Here is an 18,446-nt window from a genome sequence, read left to right as displayed (position 1 = left end):
GTTTCACCTCTTTTCACTACTTGCCACAATTAATAATAAATAGGATATGCATGAAAGTGTTGTCATTGGCAGCTCTCTGCTCATTTGCCTATAAAACCCATTAGAAACTGATTTTTTGGATTATTAATTTTTTCCAGGGCAGGCTATATCTGATGTTCTGCTGTTAATTTGTTACTGACTCTCTAAGAGGCTCTAGCCTTCAGATGAGGAAACATTCCTGATGCCTTCTTTTTTACTGATGGTTCCTTGTTGGTGGCTTCCTTTATTTTAAGGAGTCTGGAGGCACAAGCAGGAAAAGAGAAAGGATTAAAATGACACATTGACCAAAAAGATGAAAATGACAAATATTATGTGGGCTGCAGTCTTCCAAAAATCCAAGAATAAATAAAGCTTCTGTTAAAGTGCTTTGAGGAGGAGGTTGATGTTAATTTTTTTATCTATTTTTTTCAAAGTGAGATCTCTAACTTGTTTAGATAAATGTTTTAAATGTCCTCAAAATCTAGCCCATGTTAACAAAAGCAAAATAGATTTTACTGGACTAATTTTGTGAAGGGAGGTTGAGAGAAATAAAAAAAAAATCCAAATTAATTTATAGTACCTGTGGTAGATATATTATTGCAATAACAATCCATATTCAAGCCTCTTGCATGCTAGACCTATACTTAGATGTAGAAAGGCTTGTTTGCAATAGTCCCTGCTGATCAATGGTTTTTTGGCTACTGCCTCCTGTCTCTCAGAATATACTGATTTTTGAACAGAGCAGTTACCAGGTTCTTAAGTAGAGTCCAGTGTTCAGTGGGACTTCTCAGATGTTTCTGTCTAGACAGAAGTACTTCTTTTCAGTCCTTTGATCTGTTTCTGTCTCCTCAAGTTTTATCCTACCTCGTGGAGGGGGCAGGAAGAGCTTGAATTTTGGGGAACCTGAAGTGTTTCCCAATATTACTCAGCTTGATTATGGTGACACCGGGGTCAGTTTGGGCCCCTGTCTTCTCTTTTTGTTATCTCTGTATGATAGTCACCCTACGGCAGTGGAAAGCAGTTCTGAAAATGGGTGTAAACTAGGGAATTTTTGTTGATCAAGGACGTTTGTGAACATACGCGCAGATGAAGACTCTTGGCATGCACAGGGAGCTGTATGGTTCTTCTCTCGCTCGGTGAAGTTAGGCTTGCGTTGCTGCCTGAGCATCTCAGCTAATAGAGGTGTTTTCCTAACGAGCACCTCCATCAGTTGTATTTTTAACATCCTATTAGGAAAGTGCTCGTATCCAGACTTGCTATCTCTGTCAGTGATGCGAGCTGATAATTTGGAGAAATGTTTAATTGCCACCTGTTTGTTTTGTTTTTTTACGTGGGTACCACCGATTTGGGATCTGTGAGGTTTGTGAGCCATGTACTGCAGACGCACGAAGAGCACTGCTTCAGGGAGGATGGGCGGCTGGTCATTTGGGAAGGGAAGGACCTTGACGTTGTACCCAGCAACTGAAGGACCCTCCATCAGTTGTCCTTGTTGCAATGCAGGCCTGAATCTATATCAAGAGCTATACTAGGTATAGTTGCTGTGAACGCTCAGTAAAAAACCCTGTAATTTTGTTTTCATTGGGAAATATTTACCTATCTTTGGGTTCTATCCTGCTCTTTGTGGAGATGTCTGTGTCAAATAGCAATTCTGAGGACTTGGATTTACATGGATGTCAACAAGCAATTTGCTGACTTTTGTACTTTCACCTCAAGTATCTTTTCTTTTAAAAACGATGCTACTTAGCCCAGATTTCTTTTGGAATAGCTTACTGCCTTCCCAAGGAGCTCTAATAGGTAGCTTTCCCCCCCCTCATTTCCCTCTGACAACTTTGAAAAAATGGGAACAAAGCTAATAATAGTGTTTTGCACCTACATAAGTCCTTTTATCAGATGAACTCAGGTGTCCATTATAAATGTTGGAAGGGTCTTGTAGTCTGACCGTAAGCTAAATAAAATAAATACTCTTCTACCAATTCTACAGCAGAAACAATGTGACACGAGGCAGGTGTGCACTGCTTTCCCGGGAGCAAACATCAGTTTATATCGTGCAAGGGAGCCTTGTGATGTTTCAGAATTAACTTCGTTCCAATAATATTCTAATGCGGAGCAAATATGTGCACCGCTTACACGTTGATGCAGGACTCGGATATGGTGATGTCGATCAGTACTGGATCAGGATAGCAGCTTCTTATTTTTACCTGTACAAAATATAATAGTAATGGGCTGAATTACTCTCTGTAGGCTGCGTCTCCAGCAACCATCACTTTTCTCTGCTTGGTAGGTACTGGCTGTGAGTTGCAACACCAACTCTGCTAGGGTCACGTTTAGTTTGGCAAAAATTCATGATATGCAGAAGGAGTTTGTAGAGCCTCTGTGCAGAACTGAGGGTGCCAAAAGCCACAGATCAGTCCGCTTTGAGCTCGTGTTGCTTTGCTGGATTTTTTAGTTAGGTATTTTAAGCTCAACCCCAGCATTTTGTGTTCCTGTAAATCACTGAAACCCCCCCAAACAAGACACAGCACAGCATATCCTGAGCTGTGGTCCTCCCCCAGAAGAGATGGGACGGAGGGAAGCGGAAGCTGTAAGCAGATTTGCACCGAGCCCCCTAAAGCGGGCGGTGATGGCAGGTGAAATAACGGGAGGTATTTCTCCTCCTCACGCCAGCGGCCAGCAGCGGTGCCTCCCACGAGCCATCTCTCCTGCCTCCCTGGCTCACTCTTCCATGGAAACCAGACGTCCGGCGCTCACTCCCCCTCGCCACTGGGCCCCTGGGCACCTTGCCCGGATCACAGCTGCTGTGGGGAGCTGCTATTTTTCTCTCTCCTACTATAATAGCATCCTTATGAGGCTTCTCCCAGCCTGTCTCTCCTCTGCAATAGAAAGTTCCATGTTTCCACGTGTGGCTTATGCTGTGATATTTGGGTTCATTTAGTATGCTCCTGGGAGCGCATCTTAACTCTAGAAAGACAAAAATAGGAAGGGGGGGGGGGAAGAAGGGAAGAAGGGCAGGGGAAGAAAAAAGGAAAGAAAGAAAAAAAAAAGGAAGGTCAGGGAAATCGTAGCCTGTATCAGGAGTTAGACAGAAGATGATAAAAACAAGAAGTGGTTTTGTATGGGAGAATTGCTCTCACTGAACTGGCTGTGCGGTGGTGTGGGGCAGTGACAGTGCAGATAGGTGTGTGCCTTCTGCTGCGCAGACTTGGGAGTAGTTGGGAAAACACTGGGAAATGTCTTTTTTTTTTCAGTGGAAAGCCAGTGATAAGTGTAGTCTATTTAGAGAAAATGCCAGAGATTGATGACTGTTCTCAACAGTCTTTGGACTTGATGCAAGAGAGGGTATGGGGGTTTTCAAAAGACTCTGGTGTTTAAATATTGGGTGTATCTTATTTTACAGAAAATACCTGCTCTATGTTGGTGCAGGGTTCATCCAGGCTTATGCCTTTTATCCTAAAAATTAGGCAGATTTTTATTCCAGATGTGTTTTACACAGTCATTTCCACGTTAGACCATCATCACCTTTCCCTCCCCAAATCTTTATTACCTTCCCCTGACTTTAGAGCCTCGATAATACCGGCCCCCTCCCACCTGCTGTGCCTTGCCTCTACCCAGCAGTTTCCCCTTGACTTTTATCGCATGGTCTCTGCAAGGACATCATACACAAAACCAAAGGTTGCATTGTTCCCACCAATCTTTGCCTTACAGGAATTTCCTCCCCCTTTCTGCCCGACTTCCAGTAGTATAAACCAGAAGGTTTTTAGAGAAATTTGTGCTTTCGTTGCCTCACGTGATCCTACTGCACTCTGATTAGACAATACAGCAGAAGATTCAAAAGCGGGAATAGCGTCCTCATATCTTCAGCCTCAGTTCTAGACTCCTTGATACCCACATGTGAAACGGGTGTCTGGACACGCTATGTCTGTGCCCCCAGACCATGTTCACTGTAGCATGACATCTCCCATTTGGTTTCTTTATGGACCTGAGTAAATTTACCAAAGCAAATCCTTTGTGTAATCACATGTGAGGCAGGGGAATTTCAGAATGAGTCTGATACTTGTTTGTTTGTTTGTTTGTTTGTTTGTTTTGTGGGGTTTTTTTTTTGATGGCTGCTGCAATCTGCAACCTTTCAAAAGAAAACAAATAGCTTGCATTTAATTCTAAATATATCTTCTTCCCCAAAACACAAAGTAAATACTCATGGAGTTGAAGGAAAGGAGGAGTTTGCTGCCTTATTAGAAATGTAGATTAATGGCAATATGGAAAGTAGTGCAGTGATTTATGACAGTGTGGAAAGAAGTGCAGTGATAGCTTTCAAGACACCAGAGAAAGGGTCTTTCATCACCAGAAGATTGTAAACCTTTCTCCATCATCCATAACTCACTAGTTGGTTACAGGAAATAACATTATTTTAGGACATTATTTACCCTCCTAGGCAGTATCGATATGTTTCTGGAGATGCGTGTGTTTCTGTGTATATCATTGGTAGTTTCAAATCGATAGAGGGAAGTAAACTTGAAGCCAAATACTGCAATCTTGTCTTAATCCTTCTGTGAGAAAATTTTCTTTGGCTCTGATTTAATATGAGTAAAAGGAACATGGGAAAAAAAACCCAAAACTGAGAATGTGGTATTGACATAGTATTCACTGGAGGGAAAAAAGTGTGATTTTTTTTTTTTTTCAGGTGCTTCCTATGCACGTAGTAAAGGGGATGGAGCAATGGAACCAGTCTGCACAGGTCTGATAGTCACTGATATGTCTTTAGTTCAGATTTCAGGTAGCGGTAGGTGACTTGCTCTGTGCTTGTGGAAGTGTATCCTGTTCCTGAAGCAAAAAATTGGGTAACCTAATTGGTTTGTTCCATTCCTAATTTCTCTGGCTAGCAGATCAGTTTTGTAATCAAAGTGAGGTGATTGAATGCTTTTGAATTGTTGATGTTAGTATTAGGTGTCAGATAAATCATTGCCATCTGTCCTGGGGAGTAGTTTATTTTCCTGTACTGCATACAGATCCCAAAAAAGCTTCCCTTTGATCTGAGGGAGAAAAGATTGCTCCTTTGCAGCAATCGAAAATATAAGTCTCTGAAGCCATAAACCTTTTCACTGCGGTTTTTAGAATGAGGTATGGCAAAAGATGTCATCTATGTTTTTTCTTCTTCTAAGAATAGTCTAGTTGAATTCCTTATATGCTTGGTTACGTGCCGCAACTCAAGGAGAAAAATAATATGTGTTGTTCTTTTTTATATGACCAGCACAGCGATGATATAGCTACCTGACACAGTTTAGTCTCATTGGACTAGACTGCACAAATTCAGAATTTTCCAAAGGTATTATTCAATAATTTGAGAACATTTTAAAATGGTCATGAAATATTTTTTTTTTTCCTTTTTCTTTTTCTTGGACATAGACATTTTGTGTATGTTTGGCAGTTCCAAGCAGATCTTGGATTGTAATAGTCCTGACAGCACTTACTATGATCTGTCAAGTCAGTAATTTGTGAAGCTCCGGATTTACAGAATAATTTTTGTAGCTAGCATCTAACAAGTCACGACAGATTTAATCTTTTCATTGCTTCGTGTATTTTTGTGAATCATTCAGTTAATTCATGCAACTATTTTTATTCTTGTGACACTGACTGGACTCTCTGATATCAATACAACTTGAAACTGTTATTAATATGAGATATGCTAAAAAAATTGTTTTACTGTAGACATGTTTTTCAGCTCACTGCTTTCTTCAGTGACATGAATGTGAAAATAAAGGTTTACCTAAAAATTATTACAGCTTATTTGTTATAAATTATGATGCATAATAACACGTAGGTTCATTCAGAAGCTTAGCACATCTGCACAGCTGCCTTTTTGCGTGGTTCCTAGAGGTTCAGCCCAATCATTTGCCTTAACTGGAAGGATGTGCAATAATGGGATTGAATGAAATAGTCACAACACCAGTGTACTGAACATTTGGTTTGTGCATTCATCAGAAAAACCAAAATGTGTAATCTAGTTCTGTAATTCGGAGAACTGAATCCAAAACCTCAGTCTTTCTAGTCATTTTTGTTAGGTAGAAACTTTGTAAGATTTGGGGTTTTTTTTAGAAAATGGAATGTCAAAAAAAAAAAAAGTGACATTGAAGTGGTGAATGCCATTTAACTAAAGTCCAGAAAAACAAAAGCTGAAGCTTCCAAATTCTAATCATTTTATTTTCCTTTGTTCATGGGAGTAACACAAAAAAAGTGAGCTGGTACTTTAAGCAACCAAATAAGGAATTTTATTGTTTGAGTGGTGGGCCAACTTTTGGACTTGCTGGAAAAACATGTAAGTATTAGCAAAGCTGGGCAAAATTACAGAGCTTTTGCACATACAGAGTTTAATCAATGAGAACATTTTTCATAGGCAAATCTCCTTCTCTGTCAAAAACATACACAGGAAAAATTGAAATACTTCCATTCTCAGATTCCTAAACAGAGACTCATTTTTGGGGTACCGTAAGAATGTTTTAAACAGCTAAATCCTAAGCAGTTTATTTTATTCCATAGAAGCTTTCAGTATTTCAACTTCTGTTCCATATCAGGGAAAAAGTAAACATCAAAACAATTACTCAGTATGAAAAGTTTGTTTCATTGGGTGAGATTCTTACTTTATAAAAGTAAAAGCAACTGTCGTTGAGAATAGTATGTGGTTCTGCAGCTCCCTGAACCCACTTTTAATGTCCATTTTTGCCTACAACCTCTGTTGTGTCCAAGCAGAGCAATACCTTACTGACAGCCCACAATCCTGGGCAGCTAACCAACCCCTGCAAGGCATTCCCTGCGTCTCATCTCAGGGCCCATGCATCTCTTTTATTAATATGCCTATCAGAATTAAGGAAATAAGTAGGTGATAAAGCTGCAGAATTTGCTACTCTGAGCAAGTGGAGTTCATTATAGACACAGTAGATGGACTTTAAGGTCGCTATGGTTTGGGAGAAGAAGATTAACAAAGAGGAGAAGAGTGAAGGGGAGAGGTAGAGAAGCTGTCCCCATGTTGCCTGGTGCTTTGTGCTAGCTGTTGTGTTTGTGGTTCACCTGGATGATTAGGGATCTCCATTTCTCTTGGTATTAAAAAGACACGAACCTGGTGCACTGGCTCCCCTTCCATTTAGAGGTGGAGCTGGAGAGTCCTTGGAGTTGACTGGAGACAAGGAAAGGGACAACGCAAGCAGGGACAGTGGCAGGCTTGGACCACGTGAAATTCCATGTGGCTGTTCATACCTCAGGCAGGTCAGACCTCAACACATTGGTTTGCACTGGTAAAAGAGCCTGGAGATCTTCTCAGAAAGGCAACTGGTCACATCTTTTTTTTGGTTTTATCTCAGCTAAAGGAGATAAGAGGATGTGAAGCTGTAAGGCAGTGTTGTTCTTACATTCTTAACCATTTACTGGATGTGCTGAGCAATGTTTCCAGCTCTTTCTGTTCCTCTTTTTTCAAAAATTCGCTCCCCCTCTTTTCCTGTTTTTCTACACAAAGAGTCTTTTTTATTCCTTAATACCCAGAACTTGAGTTCTTTGATTTTTTTACACTTTCCTATGGGGAAGAACTACCTATTAGAATCTTGTCCTTGCTTTCCTTCTGTAGAACGAGCTGTTTGCCAATTTATTTCATTTAGTATATGCCATTTAATGTAATTGTGTATTTTAAGGGAAGCAGCACCCAAATGTATGTTCCTAATCATGGCTAACTGTCATATTATTTTCCTCTAGAATTCACAAGCATGTTATTTCACATGTTAATTATTACATTGGTATATGACTAAGGATACAAATATCTCCTCATTTTCCCCCTCCCCTCACTTAACATTTTGTTTGAAAAGATCAGTACATTTTGTCTGTGAAAAGCCCTGGATTAAATGCCACCCACAAATGATCTTCTGCATGTTTTATTTTGCCAACGGAGGTTGTCAGACATTGGGGGAAATAATGTAATATTGGCTGACCTAAGACTTCAATTAACTAACAAGGAAGTTTACAAAAACTGTCATACTAACTTTGCACATCATTTTACTGGGGCAGAAACACTTTGTCACACAGCACTTATTTCTTGCTTTGCTCACCTCAAGGCACAAAACACAGACAGGAAAGAAATTTATTCCTTATTTCTGATGCAAATAGTATTCCGCAAGTATTAAATGTGGGGAAGAGGTTTCCTGTCTATCGGTCATTCCCGTTTCAGCCCAATACAACCCAAATAAGTGGTATTTGACTTGTATGTTTAGATTAGCATTATTTTCAAGGGAACTCTTGGATTTGAGGGTAGCATCTGGTTTTAGCCCTGCAAGCAGCCAGTGGACTGCTTTCACGTTGTCTTCTACCAAAATGGTTGAAAATGTTATGGACTTTGTTTACGTGGTTTTCTTGATGATGATTCTAAATTCACATGCACTTCAAGCATGTGAAGGACTGCTGTCCACTTCCCTTTCTATTACTATCAATTTACCCTCCACTTCCTCAGGCCAGTCCTTAAGGAAGATTCCCATTCAGTCAGCTACTTTCCGAGCCATAATTTGATAATAATTATATCACTTCCCCCCATATTTTACCCTTTCTTTTCCTATTTCCTTTTAACTGATCTTCTACCACAATCTCATTTCTTCTTTTCCTTCAGCCTTAATTTTCTATTGAAATGGCATCTATCAGATCCACAGTCTCTTTTTTTTCCTTCAAACTTTTCCATCCTTTCATTTATTTTGTTGCAAGATGTCAACCAGATGCCTTCTTCCACATGCTGATACTCCCCGCTGGAACCTCTGTTCCTGCTCTGGTCACTTCTCCATGTTTATAACATCCTTCCTACTAGCTGCCTTTCTTTTTCCTTTGTCTGCTCCAATCTGTTAACATTCATTGTCAGAATCATCTTCTTGTCCATCCCTTTAAACATATTACCCTTCAGTGGAATTTTTTTGGTGGCCTTTTGTCTTTTTCTTAATCAAGTTCAAGCTGCTTTTTGCTCCCAGCTAAAGCCTCTGCCATTGTTCCTGTCTTTAATTGAGCAAATGAATAGTAATGTTGAAGAAGAACTGGAGGCCTCCCTGTATCCAGTGTTTCTCCATCAGGATCTGTGTATCCAAGGGAAAAATAATCAATGTAGCTGACAGAATTCTGGGAGCTTCTTTGGAAAGCGCCGTGTCAAGCTGTGGCCACAGGCTCTTCCTGCAGAGGTGGAGATGCCCAGGGATGTAATATAACAGAGTGCAGCACTTAGTGGTCCGTTTCCACTGAACACAGTGTACAGAATGCTTGCATCCAATAGCTGGATGAGCCAGGAATTTTTTGCGGGAACTCAGCTTTTTTACATCATCTCCTTCAGAGGCGGTCACTCCTCAGACCCCTCCCTTGCTTTTTCTCAGCCTCCCTTTCACACCTTGTTTCATGGTGCTCACCAGTCTCGTGTCCATGGCCCTGGGGCTGTTATTCCTCCCTTCTTACAAGAATGTAATGAATCCTCCATCCCCTCTCTCATAGTCTTGGATTAACAACAGTCTCAGCCCATCAGTTCCCAGGAACCGTGCAATTTCAGTCTGGTTTCCCTCACCTGTGATTCATTCGTCAAGGGAACATAAAAAGCTGAAAAAATCAAGAACTTCTCTGAAATGTAAAACAGTTGTGGGCCTCGCTTCATTTTCAGCCTTTTCTTTCTTCACCACTCGACTTTCTGGATCTGAGGATCCAGTGCAAGGTCAGGCTCCTTCAGGTTCTCTTCCCTCTTTTCCTCACCAGAGGGCAGGCAATTTATTTGAGTCCTGAGGCTCTGAACAAGGTTTCACATTGAAGAGATCTATTAGTACAGCATTAAGTTTCAAGACACCTGCTATGGACCTTTGAAACATCTTGTGTGGAACTGCTGTCACATCTCCTACCTCTCAGCTCCATCGTCACGTCTGCTAGGTGTGCTCATTTGTTCATGCTAGGTATTCCTGCAAAATGATAGTCACTGCTGAACTGGATAATGATATTGATACTGATACCACATGGAAACAGACTCCTCAGCTTGATCAAAACCATTGCACTGTTTCAAGTCTCTTCTCTGCAGACTGGAAGATACCTTGATTCATACTAGAAAAATATAATCACAAGCAAAAGAGCTTTTAAAAAAAAAAAAACAGAAAGGAAAGCCAAAACCCCAGCAACACAAACTTTTTTTCACAATGGGTTTTAAATTCTGCAGAAAATGAAGAGATAAAATGTATCAGAGCTTATACCTGCTAAATCCTCTGACAGCAGCTTTCTCATCCTGTTGCCTGAAAATGAATCAACTTAATTATTCCTATGGCTGTGCACATCCAGACGGCTTAGAGTTGCCTCTTTATCACTGGCTACAGTAACTGTCCTTGTGTTCTGGAACACAAGAAGATTGAAAACTGGGGGGTTTTTTGTCATTCCAGAGTACACAGACTATAATAGAAGAAATGGTCTGGAATTTTGGAGTCTCTTGTCAATGGTTAGATTGTGCCAGCACTGAGTTTAAATTCGCTTGTGTAGTATGGCATGTTTGGATTAATGTTCTAAAGTAATGTGGAGTGAAGGCTTGATACAGGCTGTGACTGAGAGACTAGTGTAGTGAATTCACAGTATGTGGAGATAGGGGGGGAAAAACAGCATTAAATTCTCTTTTGAGGATCTTGAAGTCTCTCAGGATGACTCTTCTGAGTACTCTGAAAGTATAACAATTTATCTAGTTAAGACAATTTATCCTTTGGAACAGTCTAAAAAATTGTCTTGAATTACCTGGTGCACACGTTAAACATGTAAAGTTTTCATTAAAGGGGTTGACAGGTTGCTTGTAAACTGAAGTCATTTCCTTTCCCTTCAGAATTAGATTTTCTTTATGGCCTCCTTTGTCAGTAAGCACTGTTCATTAAGAATGATTTGGCCATTTCATTCTACAACTTTATTTTTGCCTGCTCTGTGGATTTAACTGAAGGAAATCCCTTTGTGACTGAAATGATCAAGCTCAATTTCAATCACCAAATGATGTTTTCTCCTTCATTTTTTACCCTGTATAAACCAAGCTTCTTCTTTTCAGGAACGTTTAGATAGGAAGGAAACTAGGTATGAATTTCTTGACAACCAATTTGCAAAGAGATGCCTTTCCTCCAGTTTTCTGTGTGTTGGCTTGTTGATTTTTGAATGGTCACATGGAAAAGCTAGTGAATGCAGCCTTAAAACTTATGACATCTCAAATGCTTCAAGTCTGGTTGTAGAGGGGGTCTCTGGATATAGCGCAGTCCAGTGGCTTCTTTTTTATTGTGTGCTGCAGCAAGATAGGGGAATCTTGCCTTGCAGTACTTGCTAATTTTGAGCCAAATTAGAAAAGCACTGAACGAAGCACATCATTGTAATGTGGGCTCGGGATTTATACTTGTCTGCACAGAAGAAAGGTGGACTGTCAAGATTAATGGCAATCAGTCAGCATAACATACCGACACACAAAACCCCCTGAGTTAGTCACCAAGCAGCAATCAGTGTAACACGTGCTCCAAGATACTCGAGGTACAACTTAGTGGCTTCTGTGACGGTCTCTGGATGTGTTCTTGCTGCTGTGAGAAGGTCATTACATGTGAAAGGGCATGCTTGTTCAGGAGAAACACTGATATTGTGGGGAAAATATGAGGAGGGTTCATCTCCTATCTAGTGCCCCACAGATGGGTTGTTGTGAATGTCCAGCCCTTCAGGCTGTTCTGGGGGAAGTTTCTGAGAAGATTGATGCTGTAAGTTCATACAAATAGTGTGTCTGGTGAGTGGAAGGCTCAGACTTAATTTTCCAGAAGCTTGCAGGCAATGGTTAGGTGTCTGAGGTGGCAGCCTGTCTTCTCCAGTCAGTGCCAAGAACTGGTATGGGTTAAGTAGAGAGGTTTGTGCTTTCTGTAGTTGCAAACAAGCCACTGAGATGCAGTCAGTGGGAAGGTTGCTGTAGAGTTTGGCCCTGATAAACTCCTCTTTCTGACATCGACAACTTCTTTTTATTTTGTCCCCTTGTTGTAGAGCCCAAGTGTTCAGACCTCTGCTCCATCCTGAAAGGAAGAGACTTTATTTGCTTAGGTGAAAGTTGTCATGGCGAGAGAAGGAAGAATAAAAGAAGGGGTAAATGTTGGAAAGGCAAAGTAGTCAGAATGCGATATGACAGACGTGAGGTCAAATAAGCTGAACATAATGCTAGACTAAAACAGCATAATGAAAAATACATAATCTAATGTTATGGTGATACTAACCATAGAAATAAAGACGTGTTAGATGGATACAAAATAAAGGGAATAAGGTTCTATGTGATTAAACAAAAAAAAAGTATTATTTTTTTCCTACTGTCTTTCTCTTCATGTCTTCAGTGAATTTACCCTAGTCGTAATGCAGAACTCAGGATTTGCTTATGATACAAGAGGTCATCAGATAAAAAGGATATGATTTAAAGCAAATGAGCCCTCTGCAACACTCATTTCTCAGTAAGAGTAGCAAAGCATAATATAATTAAAACGACTGTCTACAGTGTTTACATACAATCCCATTGAGTAGAAAATACCTTTAATTTCATTGTAAGATCAGACACATGGGGAGGAAGGGTTGATGCTGTCTCTCAGACAGCAGTAATCAAGGGCTGGCAACTCAGCTTTGGAAATTGAACAGATTAGAAGTTCTTGGCAGTGATTCCCAAATGCTCAGGAGACTCAATGCAATCAACAGCTTTGACATTTTGGCCAGCTAGTTAAATAGTGTTGGCTATAAACATTACAAGGCGAGTGATCGCCCCCTTATGTGCTGGGCCTAGGGCGTACGCGTCCTGCCTTGTGTCTCCAGAGCAAGGGGAGCCTCTAAACCAAGGAGCTCTTTGATGATACCCTGTGAATAACTTTCCAGATCATAGCAAAGAAGAGGAATTTGCATCGTTTGCACGTTAAACACAACAGTGAGTACCAGAGAAAGGAGACAAGGCTTTATACAGGATTTTGCAACTGAGTATAAATGACAGCACCCTAAGTCTGCTGAACCTGAACCTCATTTGTGTTGTTTAGCCAAGAATGAGCGCTGCTTCATATAGATGGTTCAGAGATCAGACCAAAAAGCAGCTTCACATACATGCAACTCCCTAAAATACAGTATTTATTTATTGTTTGTTTGTCCATTTATTTTATGGGAAAAGCTACTCATGGAGGCAGTTTCCCCAGTGTGAGAGCCTGAATTTAGTAAACTAAATCTATATATAAGCAACAAAACACCAGATCTGTACAGATATTTGAATGAATGCATGAAACTGGAACTGCATGCATGCATAAGTGATTGCAGGACTATATTTAGTTGCAAATCTGGTTTAGTGCTGCAAAATCAAGGTGATATGGTAGTGATAGTTAATATAGCAGTATACTATGGTTAGTTCAGCAGTTATACTATTCCTGTCTGTTTGAAAGTGCAGTAATTTGTTGCTTTGTAATGGCCAGAGAATTTGATCCCATGAGCAGCGCTGGGACTTACAGGTTTGAATTAAAGCCACGTGGTTTTGCATGCTTCTTTTGCATGATACTGCAGAAATGGTGACTGCAGGCTGAATGTAAAACCATGTGTAATACAGTAGTGTGGCACAACTTCTCAGTGGGCCTGAGAAAGCAGAAGTGAGGCCAGCAGCTGGGTGTCACGTTCTGTGTGAGGGTGAAAAGTTAAGCCCGTTTCTCTGGGAGCCTGGACAGTAGTGTTAGGGGGTACCAATAGCTGAATACATTTTCAATGGGCATGGTTAGTTTCCTGTCTCTCCCCTCTTCTCCATTCCTGGTAGTTAATAATAATTAGTCCTAATTAATAATATATAAATATATAAAATATAAATTAAAATTAATTGGCAGCAATAAGAAGTCATTGCCAAGAAGGCAGAAAGAGGAACAGAAGATATTTTTAAACATCCAACTTGTCGCTGGGATTGTCTGCTTCATTTTTTTCCCACCATTGCTTTGAGGACGTTTCCTTTGTTACATTTCCTAAGCCCTTTTAGTTATTAAACCAAACCCTAGTGAAATAAATCAGTAGGAGTATGCCACTCGCCTTGTTGGGCGGTGGAGCAATCATTAGCGTTCAGGAGTTACGGTTGTTTGGCCTTCCAGTTTGGCATTTCCGAGGTGCGACAGCACATTTCTTACTTGCACTGGTGTGGTCTAGCGAGCGCGCTCTGAATGCGGCCAAGGAGGCATTAATCCCGCTAAGCAGTCGGATGGCGGTCAGGAGTTCGTCTTTCAGATGGGGAAGTAGCTGATTCCCACTGGCAGACGAGCTAAGTGATTCTTCAGAGGGATTTAGCCGCACATGGCCACCATCTGAAAACAAGTAATTCTGTATATGAAATGAAGAGTGTGCAGGTGTAGAGTACAGAATTCAACGTTGCTTTTTACCATCAAACTAAGTTTTAGAAGACTTCCTCAAATACATAGCAGCGTACCTATTGGATTTGTAGGAGTGGATGGAGCGGAGCTCAGCTCTGCTGGGCCAGGTTTGCAAGATTTACCAAGAGGAGGATCTTAACTGCAAGGATGATTTCAAAGCAAAGCCCCAGCCAAGTGGGTGTAGGTAGGCTGCCTCATCCAGGGGGTGGAAATGTGGCAAAGGCATTTGCTGCTCACCTGAGCATCTCACTCCTCTTGAAGTAGATGTCTGGGATGGTTGTAGTCCCTGTAGTAAGGAAGGAGATTATCTTCAGTTCTTTAATTGCTTAGTTTCACCTGCTGGACACAGCTAAAATGAGTGGTTTAGATCACATCTGAGACAGAAGTCACATCTCGGGAAGCAAAAATAGAAAACATAGTGCAGGCAACGAATTAGAAGACTGAGGCAACACATGTGAAGCAATGAAATATTCATGTGAAAAGAGAAATTTTCAGAATGATTAGGGAACCTCTGAGGGGCTGAGCTTCTGTTTTAAGATAGGTGGTAAAGATTAAAGAATAAAGGAACATTAACAGTGCAGAAAAAGCTTTTGCCCTCTGTTTGTGTAGCTGTTAATTTCTGTCACACCCGCTTTGATACCAGGGGGGTGTTACCATTTCCTACTGGTTTTTAGCTGTTGTATTTGGGTGGGATGGACCTTTCTACGTCTGATAAATTGTTCTTTTTAGCCAACTTAATCACAGCATCAGATAAATATTTCAAAGTGTGTGATTTGCACCAGCACCAAGAAAATGAGTCTAGGATTGTGGAGAGACAGACAGTAATCTGTGATATGTATTTATTTGAACTGGAGCCAAGCAATTCCCCTTAGTTAACTGTGTCTCAGCAGTTTTCTCCAGATAAAATAATTAATATGCAGATAGATGGCTGTTTCCCAGCCATCCTTCATTCTCATTTTTTGGTTTGCATTGTTTATGGCATTGCTTCAAAAGCAATCCTATCATATCCTTGGCAAATTGATCTCTCTCTCTCTTCCCCTGACTAATGGTCTCTCTTAACAAGTTCTCTTTCCTTCACTGTGTACAGCCATAATGTGCCTGCAGCATAAGGGTCTCACAAAATCACAGACGGGTTGATGTTGGATGGGACCTCTGGAGGTCAAATGGTCCAACCACCCTGCTCAAGCAGGGCCACCTAGAGCCAGTTGCCCAGGACCGTGTCCAGATGGCTTTTGAATATCTCTCCAAGGATAGAGACTCTACAATCTCCCTGGGCAACCTGTGCCAGTGCTCAGTCACCCTGACAGTGAAAAAGTGTTTCCTGATGTTCAGAGGGAACCTCCTGTGTTTCAGTGTGAGCCCATCACCTCTGGACATAAGGAACAAGGGAAGTAACGGACCACAGTTAGCTTTGTGCTACTGCCTTCTGGTCAGGAGAGCAGCTCTAAGACCCAGCAGGAGAGCTGTAAGACCTGAAAAACTCTCTACAGTCTCTCTTGTGGGCTGTTAGACGTGTCCCTGCGGCTTGTGCACTTCGCCTGGGTTGAGCTGGCAGAAGCCAGGATGTGCATCTGCGCTCTCAGTCAGCTCCTTAGGACTTCACAGCTTTTTTCTGCTCTTACGAGTCTGGTGGTGTATGTGTGCCTGTCCCCAACATGACGGGAGCATCAGCTCAGAATGCAGAGGAGCCAGGCTACTGCTACCATGGGGACACAAGCCACGGACAGAGCAGGACTTAAAATCCTGTAACCAGCAACTGTAATTTCGCTGTGTAGGGAGACAGCCAAGCAATAAATGACACCCTCCTCACCACACCCCAAAAATAATAATTTTCTTGTTACAGCGTGGATGAGCTTTTGCTGTAAGCTGTGATTCCCTGTCAGAAGTTGGCTTATTTTCTGGTTATGCTGCTGAGAAATTATCTTGAGACCACATAGTACTAATCATCTTCTATACCTAGAAACCTTACTGTGACCAGAATCAGATTTGAAACAAAACTACAGAAAGTGTTAACACAGGTTTTCTTTTCCTTTCCTTGTCAATCACAGGTAATGCAGGTAGTGAAAGAACAAATAATGAGAGCGCTCACTACCAAGCCTAGCTCTCTGGATCAGTTCAAGAGCAAACTTCAGAATCTCAGTTACACAGAAATACTGAAAATACGCCAGTCTGAAAGAATGAACCAGGAAGATTTCCAGTCTCGTCCCATTCTGTAAGTACCGTCTCCCCACTCATTTTTGCATGGAAGGATTAACAAATGTGAATGACGTTTTTGAGCTCGTCAGGGGGAACCCAAAGAGGAAAGCTGTCCAGGGAGCCATGCTCAAAAGCAGTAGTGTGGCATCTGCTTGAAGTGCGTATGTTTTCCGCTGCTGGGAATCATAACTTTTCTTTGAGTGCAGTTAAACCAGATTCAGCAAATCTCTATAGGGTCTCACATGGCTTATTTTTATGAAACAATGCTTTGATATTTCCTAGCTTTGCATGATTGTGCATGTGAGCCTGTTTCTGGTGCTGGTGGTGGCTTTTTTAAGAAAACACAACAAACCACCACAGCTTTGTCTTCTGTCCAAGGACCTTTGAAAATTCCAGATGTCACTTCTCTGACCAAGACAGGGAGAAGCCCAGAAGAAAAGGAACCAATACACACTGGCTCCGCAGAAGAGTGGTGTTGTGTATGACTGTGTTTATGGCATTATCTTTGGTGTTAATGACAAGCAGTTACTTATTTGAAATTATAACGTTCTGGCAGCTAGCCAGTGGGATTCTGAGTTCCGTGTTGTTTACTGCAAAGTATCGAATGCTAATATTGCCACCACAGCTCCTTCCTGTTTCTCAGAATACCCTTTGTTCTGTAATTAGAAAAATGGAGGCTGTACTTGGCTCTGGACCAAGTCCGGGCTTGTGGCTGAACTGATGGCACAGGACAGATGCAAACTCAGTGGTGTACAAACGATGTGCTGAGAATAGCAGGAACCTTTTGAGATCAGCAGAGAAATGGTGAAGGACTCCAGAAGCATCAGCTGAAATGTCAGGAAATCCTGACTGTGTTTTCAAGTGGAACAGCTCGTGATTTTCCAAATCTCCTTTCCAAGGCAAAGGTGTAGAGAAGAGTTTGGACCAGGACATTTCAGGATTCAGATGCAGGATGTTCATTTTGATTTGTTTCTAAAGGATACAGATGTCTTAAGTACAAGCTCTGGGGACACATTCCTTCAGGGGCAGCAGGGCAACAGCGAAAGTATAAGCTAAGTAGAATTAGGCACTTAAATTTTAATCATACCAATGTGGATCAAAGGGGGAATGCTTCTTTTATGTTTCCAGTGTATTAGAAGATAGGACCTAATGCCCAATTAGAACTGATGTCACTCACAGTAATGCATCAATTAAAAAGCTACAAATGGTTCCAGTCAGTTTTGCATCATTACACTGCTCAGAAATCCCCTGCCAATCCCCTGTAACATTTAGTGGTTCAAAGCTGCTCAGTACTGCTAAAGCTTGTCACCAAAGCTTCTCGTTTTCCTTGCTTTCCCTATGAGTCAACTGTTTAAGTATGATACAGGTCAACTATTTATATTATCTTGCACCATCACCTAGCCTAGTGAAACTTGCCAGTGCCCTCTGCAAGCTCTTTATTTCCAGTACCACTCTGGCTAGTTGCTGCCACGGTGCAGAGTCTCCTTCCCCATCATGGAATGACTGAAACAGCCAACACGAATAGTTAAAAGCAACTGAAGTGTTACCAGAGACTCATTTCAGATTCAGGACAAAGGCTAAGCCTAAAGGCTATAAAGGCTATGTAAATCGATAAGGTGTTTAAGCAATCACAACTGCATTTGCAGAGATTTAACTCTATGCATTTGCATTTTGATTGCATCCATGATCACTTATTCTTGACTGTGAAAAGAAACTGTTCTTTCATTTTTCCCTTTGATTTGATTCCCTGTACCGAACTCTCTCAAATTGCATAGATAGTACAATTGATAGAAGTACAGAATCACGGCCTCATTGTAGGGAAAGAGACTGAGTGAAGAGAGCAAT

At 41.2% G+C, this 18,446-nt stretch overlaps 1 protein-coding gene across 8 annotated transcripts in view; it reads left to right on the top strand.

Annotated features, from left to right (window-relative positions):
* ELMO1 (engulfment and cell motility 1) overlaps positions 1-18,446 on the top strand; it is a 313,180-nt gene that overhangs the window by 267,569 nt on the left and 27,165 nt on the right. For all 8 annotated transcript variants that reach the window (XM_075745465.1, XM_075745471.1, XM_075745466.1 and 5 more), the window contains one exon: positions 16,454-16,617. In XM_075745465.1, the coding sequence (XP_075601580.1) occupies positions 16,454-16,617 (164 nt within the window). The remainder of the gene's footprint in view (positions 1-16,453; positions 16,618-18,446) is intronic.

This window comes from Balearica regulorum, chromosome 2 (genome assembly GCF_011004875.1).
Source record: "Balearica regulorum gibbericeps isolate bBalReg1 chromosome 2, bBalReg1.pri, whole genome shotgun sequence".
In the NCBI taxonomy this organism is placed as follows: domain Eukaryota; kingdom Metazoa; phylum Chordata; class Aves; order Gruiformes; family Gruidae; genus Balearica; species Balearica regulorum.
This window is presented reverse-complemented; position numbering and strand designations above follow the sequence as displayed.